This window comes from Bubalus bubalis, chromosome 6 (genome assembly GCF_019923935.1).
Source record: "Bubalus bubalis isolate 160015118507 breed Murrah chromosome 6, NDDB_SH_1, whole genome shotgun sequence".
Taxonomy (NCBI): Eukaryota; Metazoa; Chordata; class Mammalia; order Artiodactyla; family Bovidae; genus Bubalus; species Bubalus bubalis.
This window is the reverse complement of record NC_059162.1, coordinates 58185654-58204756: the sequence shown is the minus strand read 5'-3', so window position 1 is coordinate 58204756 and position 19103 is coordinate 58185654. Positions and strand designations below refer to the sequence as shown.

General features: G+C 37.2%; 1 protein-coding gene across 1 annotated transcript in view; it reads right to left on the bottom strand.

The window, feature by feature from the left end:
• Nucleotides 1-685: 685 nt before the first annotated feature.
• Nucleotides 686-19103, bottom strand: part of ZNHIT6 (zinc finger HIT-type containing 6) — a gene marked incomplete at its 5' end in the record, with an annotated part of 61480 nt that continues 43062 nt past the window's right edge. The window contains 2 exons of the mRNA XM_006080479.3: nucleotides 686-1603; nucleotides 5629-5753. Of these exons, the coding sequence (XP_006080541.3) occupies nucleotides 1563-1603; nucleotides 5629-5753 (166 nt within the window). The remainder of the gene's footprint in view (nucleotides 1604-5628; nucleotides 5754-19103) is intronic.

The following is a 19103-nucleotide window of genomic DNA, read 5'->3' as shown; positions in this document are numbered from 1 at the left end:
TTTGGTTTTTGTCCAGTTTTTCAACTTAAATTCTAAATGGGATGGAACTCAACACTTTTCTTGGAAATGAGACTACATCATAACATATTTCACTGTCAGGAAATTCCTCTCCACCCTGATACTCAGGTCACATGTTCTTTTTGTATACTTTATCCCACTTTTCCCAGTAACAATTCTGTGACATGTCTGATTCAATTCATTCTCTTTCTTGCCTGTCTCAAGAAGATAAATCTCACTGTTAAGATTGTGAAATCCCATTTAGTTTTCAATCCTGTAATTATTGTGAAAAACATAATTCTACACACAGTTTTTACTATATATGGGGAGAAGATCCCTGAAGCTGCTTTAGAAAGTATATGTATTTTTCAAATGCCTAACCTTTACTGTCTATGAATCACATTTCTACCACTACTCTATATCAAAGGTCTTTGGGCCATTACTGTCTTTAGATGCTCTTCTCCAATTTCTACCCCAAGTTACATATATTTGTATTCTATAAGTTTCTTCTGTGTTTATAATGTTCTCATTATCTTTTCATATTTCTAATCTTTCCAAGTCTCTTTTAATGAATACCTCTGGTTTCTTTTTGGTCTAAAACTTTTCTTAATTGTAAACTAAAAATGAATTTCATTGATATTCAATTTTATCATTTGTTTTCTTAACCATTAAGCACACAGATGCAATACAGATGTAATAATCTTTTATAGTCATATTGCAATTTCATAACTATAAATTCCAATAAAACTAGGAAACTTTAATTTTAATAAGTGAGATCATAATGTATACAGAGCTGCCATAAGGTAAAAATTAAATCATGTATATACATAAATACACATACACATTCCAAAAGTACTTTGAAGAGTTCCAAGTGTTTCTTCTTTAGCTATTGTTAGATGTTTCCAAACACAGCATTAAACTGTTCATCACAACACCCCGTGTGGTAATGCCAAGAGGAGAGTCGGAATGCGGTGAAAGGCACAGATTCACAGTAAGACACAGCTCACTGTGTGGACAAGGAAAGACAGATTCGCAAGCACTGATGGTTCAAACAACAATGCGGAACTGCTGTTTTTCTGAACTGACTGTAAGAAACAGCAGTTCCTAGTACTTACACAATCTTTTCCATAGGACATCATACCAGGTGCCACCCAAGTATAGAAGATCCATTCAGTTGTCTCAAGAGGTTAAGTTACACACAAATCCCAAGGACAAGAATGGGCATCTGAGAGACCAGTCCTCCTGTGGCTAGCTGGTGTGCCACATGGCCCTTCTTTAGTGAGGTTCTGCTAAAGAGAATGCCAACTTTTGGCTAATGCAGGATCCTTGGATCAAACTAACACAGTTTTCAGCCTACAGAATAAAGCATATTAAAGTCTAAGCCTTACAAGTCAATTCAGGAAGCTAGAAAATACATTAAAACATTTTTTTTTTTCCAAGATGGTTTAATCACTTTTCAGAGAAACAAAACTTTCCAATGACCAAGTGAAAGTATCCCCAAATCTTCCAACAAGGTCCTCTGCCACTATCTGGGTACTGTCACATTCTTCCTCCAAAAGAAGTGCTCAATTTTCATCACCAATGTTCTTAGTAGATTCACTTTTCACTGAAAAAGTAAGTAAACATACAGTCAAGTGTGTATACTGTTTCTGTTTAGCCTGTTCTGTTTTTCCCTCTTCTCTCCTCCCTTCTGATTCATACCAACAGCACTGCTCATGGGGACAGACAAACCATGTCATGTCCCAGGCAGCTGAGATATACAATTCTGGCCACAATAAATACAGAAATGATGTCTGAAAGTGGCAATTATATTTTGTGAGGTAACATCCTTCCTGACTCTGCGGAAGACTCAGGAATGGTCACTTCACAGTGTGGGTAGGATCCGATACTTGCACCATGGAACAGACCACTATTATCACTCAGGCTGGCCAAGTGTGGTTGGAATCAATTTTTCCAGGATTTTTTTTAAACTTAAAATTGAGGGTCAGTATATATTGAATGAATGTGGGCTGACAGAAGACAAGCTAATCGCCATCTCCTTCTTTTCCCTGGAAAGGAGACTGAGAGCAGAAATGGAGCTCCTTTAAAGGAGCTGTCTTGACTACAGCAAAACTATGATTTACTCACTTATGGAGAGTTCCAAGAGAATAGACACTGGGCCTTTCTCTCCTGTATTTATTTCCCCCGTGTAGCATGTATACTGAACTAATATAACTGTAAGCTACTCCAACTTATAGACTGTTTTTTTTTTTTTTTTCAATTTGTAAAATGGGAACCAGAATAACTGCTCTCTTTATTTTATTGTACAGGGAAGCTAAAAGGAAATAGCACATAAACACTTTGAAAACTGTTACGGTTAAAATACAGATTATTTGCTTGAGGCTTATAGCCCTTTATCTCCATTGTGTAGGTAAGGAAAATAAAGCTCAGAGGCAGAGTGAATGCCAAGGACCCAGCTAATAAGAGGTGATGCTAGAACCATAAATTTGGATCTTGCTTCAAATTCCAATTGCCAAGTTCCTTGGGTTTGCCAATGGTACCTAGATGTAACACTGTACCAGCAACCAAACTGGTGTCCATCAGGTCATTTTTACAAGAAAGGCAGTGAAATAGGTTCTACCCAAGATATGGTCCTGATCTTTGTAGAAGTTGATAAAGATCCTAGCAGAGTCCTTCATAGCAGAGTCCTTCAGGTCTCTCTCCATGGTAATACAAGGCATTCGTTTTCTCCTCTGGCTTTCTCAGGGTTGAAACCGTTATAGACCTGATTGCACTGTAAAGTTGCCGTGCCGTAAAGATGGCCTGAACTCCATCCCCATCCCACTGCCTCCCCTCCGCTGCCCTACCATGCCACACACACACACAGAAACAGAAAGGGAAAGAGAGGGGGTAAGCAGGAGTGAGGCAGGAGAAAGGAAGAAAGGATTTATTGGCCCAAGAAGAGACTGATGTGGGAATTCCCTGATGGTTTGGTGATTAGGACCCAGTGCTTTCACTGCCGAGGGCCCAGGTTCAATCCATGGTTGGGGAACTAAAATCCCACAAGCCTCATGTCATGATCAAAATAAATAAATAAGTAAGAAAGGACTGATATATAAGTAACTTCTAAGTTAGTATTTTCACTAATTCAAGTAATCATTTTTGGGTTGTGTGCGTGCATGCTAAGTCACTTCACTTGTGTCTGACTCTTTTAGACCCTATGGACCATAGCCAGCTAGGCACCTCTGTCCAACGATTCTCCAGGCTAGAATACTGGAGTGGGTTGCCATGGCCCCCTCCAAGGGGATCTTCCCAACCTAGGGATGAAACCCGCACCTCTTAAGTCTCCAGTACTGGCAGGCAGGTTCTTTACCACTAGCGCCACCTGGGAAACCTAAAAAGGCAGAAGTATTCTGTGATTCTGAGTTATATTAGAGAAAAATATTTTGCTAATTTTTTAAGTTAATGGGCTTTGTGCTGTTTGGTATTGCAGTTTGGGATGCTTTTCCTTTTGCTGCTTACTGAAGTTGCCCAGTTTTTTTCTTTTAATGGAGCTCCATTCTATGTTTTTTCCTTAATCTGAAATGTAGCATGCCTTTACTGTGTCATTTAAATCTACCAGCTAAGTTTGGCAAACAGGACCTGTGAGACAAGAAACACCATTCTGAGCACTTCCCACTGGACTGATACAAGTGTGGGGACAGCACTCTACGCCTCCAATCCGGTGCGGCTACATTAACTGCTTAACCTTTTCCAGTCAACCTTTTCCATTTCATAAAAAGCCAAAAGCAAACAAAACTTGTCTACTGTCCATAGATGGAGGCAGACTTTTTAAAAAGTAAACTATGGCCATCTATACTCATAACAAACATTTTAACAATCATCAAATGTGAAAACAACTGAATCCCAGGCCAGAAACACACATTCCCCAAACTAGAAGAGAGACACCTTTGCTATGAACTTGAGATCAAAATCCAACTTTTTTTGCCTCTGGAGAGAGAAAAAATTTCAAGGCTTTCCAAAGAAAATGCCCCATTCTTATATAACACCCCCTTTCTGCCCCCCTCCCCCCCACCCCCGCACTAAGGGACCACCCTGTAGAATATCCAGTGCTGTGAGAATGTACAAAGAAAAAGACACCTTGAAGTGCTTACACAAAGAAATGCGTCTACAGGAAGACCTGGCATTATTTTTAGAGTCCATGTATTCATGATGTGACAATACTGATGTGGTCCTTAAAATCCTGCTCGATCGTCTTCAGTCCTCTGCCACGGCAGCTCTAAACGATCCTCTATACTGAAAGTGCAAGTCACTCGAGGTTCATGTAAATAAGTCAAATATTGAACAACCACCAAAAAATACCAAATTTTACTTCATAAGGTTCCAAGTACACTACAAAAGTAGCCTTTTCTTTTTGCTTCGTGACAGGAAGCCTTACTTCAATGTGCACTCCTAAACAAGGTGAAAGAGGAGCTGTGTGTGCTGTGTTTATTTACACAGACAATGTTTGCTCTGGCTAGTAACCCATATTACTAAACAACTTTCCCTGAAACCAACATTTAGAGAGAGAGCTATGTGAATTATATTAAGGAAAAAGAAAGGTTTTACAGTTTTTTAAAAAAAAAAGTGAAACTGGACATTTAGTACTGAAATTTCTAATTTAATTTGAAAAAATGGATGCTCTCAAATTGTAAAAAAAAAAAAACCCACCAAAACATAAAGTCAAGAATTAGCCTAAAGATTTAGAGAGCTAACTGACTTTTAGAAACTTCATGTTTGCCAATTAAAAATTTGGCTTCAAATTGTGGCACTAACAAAATTTGGCTAGTTTAAAAAATTTTTTTCTATTAACTTTCACAAAGAAAAAAGCTACCATACACACATACAGAGAAGACCTTACAACAAAGGCTATTGCCTATTAAGAGTCTATAATGCTGGTATAACAATAAAACCTGAACTACATATTTCCAATCCAAGGATTTTACGGTTCTCTGGAATTACAATGAAACCTGGTCTGTACCTATAATTCTTAGCTGAAAGTGCTATATAGTGGTTCTGAGTTAAGGTAAGTAACTTCTTCTTTTTAGAAGTACTTTTAAAATTTTATTCATCTTCTAGAATTTACATTCAGCTACATAATTAGTTTCAACAGTAATTGCAAATAGGGATAAGTCACCTTATATACTAACATTTTACACATACAATTTCCAGTTTTGGTACTTCCTCCCAACTTCACTACTCACCAAAGAGGGAAAAGTATAGAATACTAAAAATGTTTTGTGATCTCTCATTTTAGGAATCTCTAAGGAGTTTTAACTAGGGAATAAATTTATCTGATCTTAGACAGACTGTTACTTAAAGATTATTACCTTAGAAAAAGACAAAATACAAAAAACTCCAAAGAGGCAAAGGACATCTTTTTAGAGGCAGACATTCAATGATCCATTCATTTTAAGTTGATGAAAGCTTACAAGGTCTCAAACAGGACAGAAGCAACAGCTCAATCATATTTTTCTTTATAGCATTATCTGTAGTTACAGAGGAAATTCAGTTAAGTGTGTAAATACAGTGAGAAAATAGATAAAGACAATCATGTAACGGTTTCAATTTCACCAGTTATTTAAAAGTTACCAGGAAGAAATTTACACTCACCTTGGTGAAGAACTTTCATGTCATTACTGTATTCTTTTAATACTACATGTAATGTTGGGTACTCAATGATCACTTTGCCCCTCAAATTGTCAAGGAGACTTCTGTCAGGATCCAGCTCATAATATCTTTTAGAAAAAAAGCAAAACAAAAATAAAAATACTCTTTTATTTGAAGTTATTCATAAACAAAATATGAGTCCCTTATATTAAAAAATTTTACATGGAGATGACAATAATTCAATAGCTGTTTCCTTATAAATATAGTAAGTTTACCAGCATTAAGAAAATTGGGTAAAAGAGCTATTATTATGAGGTCCCAAAGTAAATCAAAAGCGTATCAAATAATTTGATATTAGGAAAGCTCTAGAATAAGTTATTCATTTTCATCTTAAGGGATAGAGGCTTTTATATAATATCTATATTTGATGTGTCATGAATTTTTCTTGGATAAAATACTGACTAGCTAAAAACTCAAATTCCTCAAATATATTTAGTTTGAGCCTTAAAAGAAAACCAAACAACTAGCCCTGATAGTTTATAGTTATATATGGCAGTAAAATAACTGGCTATAAAATACTTCTGTGAAAATATAATTCTAAATTATATTTTCCAAAATTTATATTACCATATAATTAAATCTGGCTTTCCTTTATTTTGAAATTAAAAAAAAAACAGGTTTGAGTTTATGAATTAGGTAAAAGCACAAAATATAAGAAATATGGAGTTTATCTATAAAGAGTTGGACACAACTGAGTGACTTGCACTTTTTGGGCTTTCCTGATAGCTCAGTTGGTAAAGAATCCACCTGTGATACAGGAGAGAGAACCCAGTTCAATTCCTGGGTTGCGAAGAGCTGCTGGAGAAGGGATAGGCTACCCACTCCAGTTTTCTTAGGCTTCCCTTGTGGCTCAGCTGGTAAAGAATCTGCCTGCAATGTGGGAGATGCGGGTTCAGTTCCTGGGTTGGGAAGATCCCCTAGAGAAGGGAAAGGCTACCCACTCCAGTATTCTGGCCTGGAGAATTCCATGGATTGTATAGTCCATGGGGTCGCAGAGTCAGACACGACTGAGCAACTTTTATTTTCACTATGACATAAGCCAGTAAATGTGTCACAGGAAATTAGATGTTAATATTCCTTAAAGTATGAAATTCTCAAGTCATTATTTAAAAACAATTTTTTTTTTCAGTTGATTAAAGATATATGCCCCTGGCATTCTTCCTTGCTTGCTCTCTGAGGTAGGAAGAAGGGTGAATTTCAGCTAGCTCAGGAGCTGTTTAAGAGAATGTGCTGGCATGTGACTATCATGTCATGACAAAGAGGAGAAACCTCAGAACCTCCACCAGTGTAGTGCAGAAGTTCTCCAACTTTCTTTCTCTTATCTCCACAGATGACAGATGGTATTCACATGCAAAGCACATATACCAAGAGATACCAGGCCTGACAGTTGGAACACCATCCTCTTTCCTTCCACTCAAGAAAATACACTGAAATACCAGTGATCAAGAGTGAGGCTGCCATTGAGATACATTTGAATCTGCTGTAATTTTAAGAGTAAAACATTCAAATTTTGGTGTTTCTTAATTAGCAACAAACTGTTTGCACCACACTTTGCAGCTGACTGAGACACGCAGCACACTACACTCTTGGTGTAGTGATTCCTCTGTATGCTAACTCTGTCCCATGCACTAGTTTTTCAATGAGGGGAAACAGAATTTCTTCACAAAATGCAAAGCTGAGCCCACTACACAAACTGATTTCTTTTTAAGAAATGAGTGACAAGTGAGAAAACAACTGTAAAACTAAAACTTTACTTATGTTTGCATGACCACAATTAAATTCTTCACTTTAGAATCACAGAATATTTTATATGCTGAAAAGAAACTTGAAATGCAAAACACTCAGTTTTCCTAAACTATTCACCCTCATGCCCATAGGCCACAGAACGCATACATTCTTTTCCCTGTGTAATATAATACAGACCTGTTTACGATATTTTAAAAGTGGTTCCAGCCTTCAAGGAATAAATGTTTCACATCTTTTACACGTTATTTCCATTTGAAAAAGCCATATTTTTTTTTAAGTTAACAGTGATTATACAAAAAAGAGAGATTGAATTAGATATAGAAGTATACAATTAACTTTTATAAAGTAAAATATAAAATGGATGTAACTCAATTTTTCTTAGGAGAAAGTAAGACTTGAACTTTCAAACAGGAAGTTTTCAAGTGGCATCCTACAAACACTTGTGGTAACTTATTTTCTGTACATTTTAACTGAATCATAAGGCTTCTATTAAGAGACATTTTCCAAATAAGGGAATGTTTTCTACATATTTAATTATTTTTGGTAAAAAACTTTCAGTTCATATCTGATGTTTTAGGTATTTTCTTTGTAAAATATTAAATCTTCATTAAGCTTCTCTAGATTTCCAAAGTGAAACAATTAAAATAAACCTGGTATGTTGTGTGGTTTTAATTAGAATCACTGAATTTTACTTAGTGTTTACTAAAAGATGTTGCAAACTTATCATAGCAATATTGCTATTGAGTGTCAATCAGCTTGGGGACCTGTTTTCCAGTCTGTCACTTAGAAGAGGTCAGACTTCACTGAAATTCTGAATTTCTTTGATTTTTCTTACTAATGGTTACTCTTAGTCTACCATTAATATTTGCCAGTAATTAGGAAGTAAATTATGTAAACTGTTTTATAAAGAAAGGCTATTAAACATAAATGTGGTAACATTTTGTGGACCTGGGGTTTAGTTAAAGGAGGCAGTAACTTTTGCTGGTTGCTTGGGTTTGGAGTCTAACACTCAAAGTCCTGGCTCCATCTCTTACTGGTCTGTGATTCTTCACAAGTTACTTCTCTAATTCCTATTCCATGCTCGAAAGTAGAGATAATAACTGCATCACTTCAGAGAGTTATTATTACAAGGGCTAAATGATAAAACACAGAAATTGTTAACTCATTTACTTAATCTGTGAACACAGTTTTACAGTTGTATTTACCTAAAATAACAACGCACTCTTACAGAAACTTTAGTTCAAAACAGTCAGTCAACATTTTCAATAATGACGAATGGCACTTATGTAGCACTGAAACACTTACTTTTTTATGCATTCTGCATTTTTAAATGTAGCCTCATAGCCTTCCTCACAACTTTCAAATCATTGTTTTGTATTACGTTTACTTCCAAGAGGCTGTAACTACTTTGAATGTGTTTCTGTTTCCATTATCTCGAGGCAAGCTGTCGAGTCTAGCTTGGCTCTGCCCAAAACCTTTAGGAGTCAGCTCCTTTGCAAACCATTAAGTCACTGAATCCCAAGTGAAAGCTTCATCTTTTTTTGAAATTTTCACGAACTCTGGTGTTCCCATTAGTAAAAGGGTTCTACTACCACAAGACAAACTACTTGGGTTTGAAAGAATTAACATACCAACATTTGTCTTTTCTTTTTCCCTTAGGGACTCTCTTAGACATTTCTTCTTGTTATTTCACTTGCTTATTACTCTCACAGGCTCACTAGCCGACCCAGCTTTAGGCACCTTCACCGGGGCATTGCAAGGGCAGCACAGCTCAGGAGACTAAACAGGTATTAAGTGATTGACATCATATACGTAAAAGGGGACTGATATTCAAGGGTATGCTTTTAAGCTTAGCTCTGTTACTAACTTTCAAAGAAACTGGCCAAGTTCTTGAACTTCCTTCTCTGCATTTTATTAGCAAATTAGGATTTTTTAAACTTCCCATAACTCAAAAGGAGACACAGATTTAAAAAAAAAGAGAGGAGTCACAAACCATTCTATTTCCTATCTAACCACTGACGACCTTTAGATCATCTTCCCTTTCACCCCCTTAAAAAACAGGTGAACTAAAATAGAATATTCTCCAAATTTAACAGTTCAATAGCAATCCCAAGGCCACAGAATTTTTCCACTACAAGATAAGGTCATTGGATGAGGTGATCACGAAGATCCCTTCAGCTCTAAAACTGTGCAAGTTTTTTGATATTTATCTACAAAAGGCAGCACTTAACCTATATTCTTCATAGTTGTGTGTTATTTCTTAATTTAGGTTTCTAGGTTAAAAGTGCAAACTGTACACAGTTGAATCTCTTGGTGTTTAAAAAAACTTAGCCTTAACATAAATCAGTTTATTGTTATCTGATAGGCAAATGTTTTTCAAGTATGACTTATCTTGGTATAAACTGAATTCAGTAAGCTAAGTCACTTCAGTCATGTCCAACTCTATGTGACCCCATAGACGGCAGCCCACCAGGCTTCCCCATCCTTGGGATTCTCCAGGCAAGAACACTGGAGTGGGTTGCCATTTCTTTCTCCAATGCATGAAAGTGAAAAGTGAAAGTGAAGTTGCTCAGTCATGTCCGTCCGACCCTCAGCAAACCCTATGGACTGCAGCCTTCCAGGCTCCTCCATCCATGGGATTTTCCAGGCAAGAGTACTGGAGTGGGGTGCCATTGCCTTCTCCGGAATTCAGTAAAGTTAATCAATTATAAACTAAATGTTTTAGATTCATACTTATCAAATTCCTTTAAAATAAGTAATTTTAAAGTACTAAACTTTTTTCAATAGAGCAGAAAGAGAACAGATTAAGTGAACAAACTAGTTTTTAAAATCCAAATGAAAAGGAAGAAAGAAACCAGATAGGTAATGAAGACCCAGAATAGGGGAAAAAAGGATACATAAATTCAAACTAACACATGTAAAACCAAACTAAAATACAGGGGTCAGACATTTTTTTTTTTTTTAACTCTTCTGTTTAAAAGAAAAAGGCATTAGTTAAAATTTCTCCAGATGATACTCCCGTGTGACAATTTTTGCAACTCAAACTGTCCATGTCACATTAGAAACAGGTTTTGCTGAAGTCAAATTTTCTTCTTACCTAATTTCACTTAGTTTTCATATTAAAAATATAACAGTAGTTGAACCAGTAGTTTGCTGCACCTCGTTTTGGGACTTTTATGTAATTTATGTAAACGTGTAAATGAGGACTCCACATGCTTGGCATGAGTGGGGGCAGTGCAGACACCTGCCTCCATTCATAAAGCACTACAGCTCAGAAACACACAGGTAGACAATCCCAGTCTATTGATGACATGAAAGCTATGGATGTAGTGAAATAAACTGACCAACTACACAATTTAAAACATTCTTTAAAGAGGGCTTTACAAGGCTCTTATTCTAGATGCAATTAGTAGTAAGCTCAATTACTTGTAAATCCAGAAGGCTTGGGTTCCAGTCTTATCACAGGTCCTTATATGCTCTGATTTCTCAAGAGTATTCAGTTTTCCTCATCAGTATAATGATGAAAGTTATCTAGCTTGTAAAAGCTATCTAGCTCATCAGCTAGCTTGTAAAGATTAAATCTAATAGATGAAAATGTTTCTAAAATGTAACTTGCCAAACTAGTGTTAGTAATAAGACTTTGTACTTCAAAGGTAATTTTGCACCTTTAGCAGGGAAATAACATACTTTTCAGGAATTATATTCATCATTTATATGATGGACAAGTCAGTAGAAAAAAGCAGAAATTCTGTAGACAAAAAGACCTGAGTCCAAATCCTGGCTTTGTAACTGTAATTTGGTTTCTTTGGGTAACTCAATTTCTCAGAGTCCACGATCCCTATCTTATAGAGATACAGTACATGCTTCATTAGAATTAATGCACATGAAAATGTTGTCAACAGTCCCTAGCACTCATTCATCAATCAATTCCTCAAATATTTATTTAGTATCTACCATGTAAGGTGGCTCAGATGGTCAAGAATTCGCCTGCAATACAGGAGACACAGGTTCAAACCCTTGGCTGGGGAGATCCCCTGGAGAAGGAAATGGCAACCCACTCCAGTATTCTTGCCTGGGAAATCCCATGGACAGAGGAACCTCGAGGGCTACAGTCCACTAGGGTCGAAGAGTTAGATATGACTGAATGACTAACACTAAGACAAAGATAGTCTCCTAGGTAATGGAAGTTCACAGAAGTAAACCCTACAGTTTATTGGAAGTGCCAGTTAAAGAAACAAGCTATCACATTTCATTGGGACATGTGTCATGATAGAAACCTAAACCTAAGTAGATACTCAATAAACCTTCTCTCTTATCCCTTATTCACCTCCAAATGTTCTTTCAGGCTGCAGAGGTGCCTGTAATATCTAGGCACTTCATTTGCTAACTTGAGCTCCTTCCCTCCTTAATTGGTTCTTAAAAATCCTTCCCCCTGCATGGATTTTCTCCTAATTAACACAGGGAATTTTAAGTAGCCTTTCTCCTGTTAACAAAGCATATCTTTCTTCTGGTGCTAGACTAAATGCAAGAGTCTTATATACCTTCAGTCTTCATTAGCAAGTATCACTTTGGAAAATATGACCATGTTCCTCCAAATAACTTGCTTAAATGTTAAGTAGTTCATGGATTAACTACACCATAGAATCATTTGTCTGTTTGGTTATTCCTCACTCAACACATACTTACTAAGGTCTACTATGTACCAGTTGCTGTTTCAAGAACTGGGATACAATGGTGAACTATTAGGTATTCACTAGAGATGAAAAGATGAAGGCTTTCTAGGAAGAAATCACATGTACTAGATATTAATAGAGAATATGGGAACACACACAGAATTCAGTTTTGGTACTTATGAATTTCAGTGAAAAGTCTGGTTGAAAAGGAGATGAGGTACTTTGGCTAAAATGAATCACCTAGAAATTTCAATATGTTGTTATTCTCTCTGCAGAATATATAAAATTTGGCACAAGTTATTATGTAACGTAACTAGAATGGATAAAATTAGTGGATTAACATCAAGCTGAGAGTTAAAATTTATTTTCCAAGTTTTTAGAGAAAACTTTTTATGTTTTACATAATCCTCTTAATCAATAATCAAAATAGTACATAGTTGAAATGAGATCATTACTATGGAAACTGTGGGCTTATTATCTGATAAGACTTTGACTGTCACATCATTTTGGATCAACTTTTCTGTACAGTCTCTCAAATTAATATTCACAAGTTCACAGCAGCTGAAACTTCAACCACTCATCCATCCAGCTGAGTTTCAGCTTCCCTGGAGCTAAGTAAGAGTAAACTTCTCTAAAGCTACGTTTACAATTCTTATCATAAAACTGCCTCCAGCAGAATGCCACACATGAAACCCATTTCATCACTGGATGTGTTGTGAGATGATGAAAGTATTTAGCAACCTGTGCTACATATTTTCTTTATGTGTGCAGACATTCTTTAGGTTGATTCTAACATTTTTTAGTTCTGAAATGATCCCTTGCTTCCTCTGTTCTAGAGTCTAGATCCAAAATGTGGCCAACGGTTGAGACTATTTTGAGCATGTACTCATCCTGCTTATGATTCTCACTTTGGAAAATAATCAATAATCCCAGCAATGGGTAACAAAGAACTGGGGTTGAGTTCTACATCTTCCAAGAACGTGTACTCTGGTCTAATAGTTAGTGGTTAGAAATTTGCAGTCAGGGCTTTCTGGGTAATGAAACATATTTATGATGTATAATGTACGTATGTTGTTGTTGTTTAGTCAGTAAGTCGTATCTGACTCTTTTTGACCCCATGGACTGTAGCCCACCAGGCTCCTCTGTCCATGGGATTTCCCAGGCAAGAAAACTGGAATGGGTTGACATTTCCTTCTCCAGAAGAACTTTTGGACCCAGGGGTCAAACCCTCATCTCCTGCAGTGCAGGCAGATTCTTTACCACTGAGCCACCAGGGAAGCCCAAGGTATATATTGTGTAACATAATTGTAATGTGTATAAAATGCTTAACAAAGTACTTAAAAAACAGTAGGAGGCACTCAATAAAAGGGTGTCATTAATACTTATGTGTTCCATAAAGACATCCATCAGCCTTTAGATTTAACTCTGATTTTAAATACCCTTGCAGCAAACATTTGTGTATGTCTCCATTTGGGAAAACTTATGCACGTTCTGCACACTTTTCTGCTTATCATAACCTAAAATAATTTTAGAAAACAAAGATACTTTTGTACATTTTAAAATAGACATCTAAAATTTCATTTAAAAATCTTTATTCACAAGTTTAAACAGATTATAAAGAACATAATTTGTAGTGCAGTGCACATACTGATAATTTAAAATGAAAATGTTATATCACTCTTAAGTAAATTCACTGGAATTTAAATAAAATGGGAATGGTACCAGTATCACCAACTTAAAAACTGAACAAGTTCTTCCTTAATAGTTAGAAATCTTATATGGTTTCCCTTCCTCCTTGATTGTCTTTCCATTTCAATTTTCCACAGAATTTTATCCTACATACATTCATGCTTGAAAACCTTTTACTTATCACCCAGTTATACTTCCCTATAACAAAAATGTGCATGTTAGGTAAAAATTTCATTTTATTATCTATACACTAAGGCTTTAAGTGTTAAAATTTCTTCTGGATAGAATAATTTTAATTATTATTAGTACAAAACTGATCAAAACAAAAACACATTACAAACATTTAAAGTACAACTTTACTGGGAATGCATCTCTTAATGAGGTGAGTGAGTGCTGATGATGGCATCTTCTGCAAGGTTGTTTACAACTGATTCTTAGATTAAGTGATTTCCCCCATTTATCTCTGCAGAATTCATTACTAGAATTAAATTCCAAAAGGGAAACAAAAGGAAGTTTAAGTAATCTCATCTAGAGAGCACACTGCTGTTAGTCACTAACCCTTCCTTCATCACAGTTATTTTCAATGGATCTAACTAAAAGGCAAAACCGGTCTCTGGCTATTTACATAAGACAAGGCATCTGAAAGCAGTTAATGCCCTTCTTAGCAATCCTGGAATTCCTTTAATGTTCTCTGATATATATTTAATTCTACACCATTATTATCAAAATAATCTTAAGTTCAAAGGTCTTCAGTTCCTTAATGGCAGGATATTTTTTAAAAAAAATCCTAACTGTTAACATGTATATTATAAATTTTTTTATTTAGAATATCTTCAGAGTATACTTTCCAATCATTCTCTGTAAGCCTGAAATAAGATTTAGTTTCCTATTACTAGTTCGATTAGGCAAAGGGTACAGACCCTATCTTTAAAGATGTAGAAATCTGACTTCAAAAATTCATCCTAATGTTACACATTTCTACATACAACTTCAACAACTCAACTGCATAAACATCTACCAAATACTTTTTATATAGAAAACACATTAGACACTTGTATGGGATTTAAAAATGTCCTCAAGGAGTTTACCATTCTGGGCAGTGTTTCTAAGTGTGGTTCCAGGGATAACTTCTGTCAGGGTCCCTTAGGAAGCAGAGACTAAAAAATGCAGGTTCTGTGTAAGATTGACTAAACCCAAAACTCTGAAGGCGAGTTGAAAATCAACATTTTCATCTGTCCTAGATAATTATGATGGACACCGAAATCTGAGAAGCAATGTTCTGAGAAAAGAAACACAGGTTAAATAATCAGTTGGAGAGATGCTTATGCTAAGGGAGCAAAATCAGCCAGTAGGTGTCTGCTGCTACTGCTAAGTCGCTTCAGTCATGTCCGACTCTGTGCGACCCCATAGACGGCAGCCCACCAGGCTTCCCCGTCCCTGGAATTCTCCAGGCAAGAACACTGGAGTGGGTTGTCATTTCCTTCTCCAATGCTTGAAAATAAAAAGTGAAAGTGAAGTCGCTCAGTCGTGTCCGACTCTTAGCGACCCCACGGACTGCAGCCTACCAGGCTCTTCCATCCATAGATTTTCCAGGCAAGAGTACTGGAGTGGGGTGCCACTGCCTTCTCCAGTAGGTGTCTGGGCGAGGTGAAAAGCAAGGAGAGACCTGGAGGAGGTGACACAGGCAAGAGACCAGGCTCTCAGAATCAACAAAGTCTGAGAGGTGGTGCCTTGCAGGCAGAATTCAGAATCTAGGAAGTCAGAATCTGAGCAAGTAACCTGAGCTGGGGGGTCACTCTGCTTTAAGGTAGAAGTTGGGGGGAGGGGGTCTTTGCTTGCTGGTGCATGGGTGTTAGTGAAAATCAAAAAGAAGTCAGGAGGGTCTCACTTGAGGCCTTTATGGAGGCAAAGCCAATTTCTCTAAAAGGGCATAAGAAAAAGTATCTTACCTCAACTTCACAGTAAATGATTTTTAAATATTTCAAGTTACAGATCCAAAAGAAAGTAAAGTACCTTTAGTTTTTTATTTAAAAAACATTCTCTCAGCATGGAAATAACATCATCCAAGAGAAATAGCTCATTCTTTTGCTGGTTGCTTTTTTGCTTAAAAAAAAGAAAAAAGTGTTCTGAAATTATTAACTACAACCAGCAACCAGCATAGTAGGAAACAACTAATAGAATCTGTGCAAGTCATGTCTGACTCTGTGCGACCCCATAGACGGCAGCCCACCAGGCTCCCCCGTCCCTGGGATTCTCCAGGCAAGAACACTGGAGTGGGTTGCCATTTCCTTCTCCAATGCATGTAAGTGAAAAGTGAAAGCGAAGTTGCTCAGCCGTGTCCAACCCTCAGCGACCCCATGGACTGCAGCCTGCCATGCTCCTCCACCCATGGGATTTTCCAGGCAAGAGTACTGGAGTGGGGTGCCATTGCCTTCTCCAGTACAATAGGTAGTCCCCACAAAAGAGTAATAACATTTTCTGTGACGTTCATGAAATCAAAGCTTGGACAATATTTTAATTTGGTCTGGGTTTAAAGTCTCAACTCCTTACTCTATATGTCGATTTTTGGAAGTAGAGTGAAGACAACTGGTCTGTGCACCCATCAAAAACTGACAGGCAAAGATGCCCATGTTTTCTGCTATGCCGTATTATTAAATACATATCTATTGTACCATTTACCACATACCTACTATCTCCATTCCTCAACTGTGAGCATCTTGAGGGCTGGTCTTTTAGATGTCTATGTGTTCCTAAGGCTTAGCACTGTGCTGGCATATGGAAGGGACTCAATGAATATTAACTGAATAAATGAAAAATAAAGACTTGATCAGTCTTAACCTATTGATACTTCAGGTCAAGGTTACATATCAAAAAGCCTGTTCTCTGAACAAGTGCTTTTTCTGAAGAAACTTTACATTATACTTGGCAGTTGTTTTAATAATCTATCTTTCTGTCTCATTTTAGAGAACTGAGAATTGAAGCACACAGGAATTGGCAAATACAGTCAGCAGGCCAAATTCTGTCCATTGTCTGTTTTTGTAAATAAGGTCTTATAGTCATACCCAGACAGTCATTTATGTACTGTCTATAGCTGTTTATGTGCTACCGTGGCAGCTTGACAATTCCAACTGTACTGTCTGGCCACTCGCAAAAAAGCTGTCCGAACCCTGCTTTAAAGTGGTATCAACGCCTAGTGCATAGCAGGCACACATATATTTAAATGAATTAGTGCAAGGAGATCCAACCAGTCCATTCTGAAGGAGATCAGCCCTGGGATTTCTTTGGAAGGAATGATGCTAAAGCTGAAACTCCAGTACTTTGGCCACCTCATGCGAAGAGTTGACTCACTGGAAAAGACTGATGCTGGGAGGGATTGGGGGCAAGAGGAGAAGGGGACGACAGAGGATGAGATGGCTGGATGGCATCACTGACTCGATGGACTTGAGTCTCAGTGAATTCCAGGAGGTGGTGACGGACAGGGAGGCCTGGCGTGCTGCGATTCATGGGGTTGCAAAGAGTCGGACACAACTGAGCGACTGATCTGATCTGATCTGATACTACTTATTGGGTCTTCCCTTGTGGCTCAGTTGGTAAAGAATCTGCCTGCAATGCAGGAGACCTGGGTTCGATTCCTGGGTTGGGAACATCCCTGGAGAAGGAAATGGCAACCCATTCCAGTATTCTTGCCTGGAGAATCCCATGGACTGAGGAGTCTGGCAGGCTACAGTTCCTGGGGTCACAAGAGTCGGACATGACTTAGCAACTAAACCACCACCACACTACTTATTAAAAGAGTTAAGACTGAATTCCTAATATGGGAAAGTCACTGACTCAGCACTTTAAGGAATATAAAAATGAAGATGCATATGGCAGCCACTGTTTTCAAAAGGGAGTTTATCACCATATGGGATGTTTCATTGAGATAAATATAAGACAGGAATGTAGGAATCTATAAAAAGCTTTTGAGGCTCAAAGGATACAGAAATAGGGTGCTTAGTAATAAGGGATTAATATAGAAAGGCCATTCTTTTTGAAAGTAATGACTGAGAAAATGATGACACTCCTACTTGAAACTCAATGTGCCTTAACCCTCTCCAGACCTTATCTCCATCTCTCAGAAGACAGATCCACCCCAGGCACCCCAGTCAACTTTGCTTCATGTCTGTTTTCTTCTTTACAACAAAACTGTACCCTACTCAGTCCTATATAAACTCCAATTTTGTAATTTATAGGCCAAGGAGAATAAATGTGCTTAATTAATGGCTTTTGAGTAAATCTGAAAAGAACTCATCCCACAACAGCTTAAACCACATTGTTATCAAAATCAGGATCTGATATAAACATCAAAGCAGCAACAAAGTAAACATAAAACAATAGAAAATGCATCTGAATTTCTTTATGGAAAATAAATGAGTCTTTATGGAAAGTAAATAGTAAAATATAGGTCTAAAATTTAATAGATTTAAAAAATTACAACTGAATGAACTTCATCAAAGCTGGGAGTATTCTAACTTATTTTGTCAATAAGTTAGCAGCAATATAATGGCTGCCTCTGATGGTGCCTGGTATTACTGTCATAGCCTTTTCTGCTTCAAAACATTCATTTACTCTCTGAAAACAGAAACATGGTGAGAAATGATATGCAAGAGAGTATCTTACATGAATTCTCCTCCACTGGGAATGTGAGCTCCACAGAGTCAAGAATGGTTTTCCTTGCTGCTATCAGTCTAATGTCTATAACACCTGGACCGCAATGGGTACTCACTAAGTGTCTGCTGGATGAATGAATGGATTTACTTAAGCAGACATATTTTTATAGTGAGTGAGTGAAAGTGGCTCAGTCGAGTCCAACTCTTTGCCACCCTATGGACTATACAGCCCATGAAATTCTCCAGGCCAGAATACTGCAGTGGGTAGCCTTTTCCTTCTCCAGGGGATGTTCCCAACCCAGGGATCGAACTCAGGTTAGGTGGATTCTTTACCAACTGAGCTACAAGGGAAGCCCACTTACTTTTATAAGAAGATACAAATTCAATCCTGTGTATTCTGGAAAGAAAACGCCTAAAGAGTAACAAATTCCTTAGGGTGAGATACACATTCTATGATCACCTAAATCTAAACATAGAAGTTGAATAAAGTAAAGCTAAAGCATGGAAAAATTTAAGATTGCTCTAGCTGATCAGTTATACAATGGGACAATTGTCATAAACCCTCTAAGAATGAAAAACACAACCAGTGGAAATCACCAATACCAAGTATTTGGTCAAAAGACTACTCTGAAGTTACTGGAGTGCTATAAATCATATGATA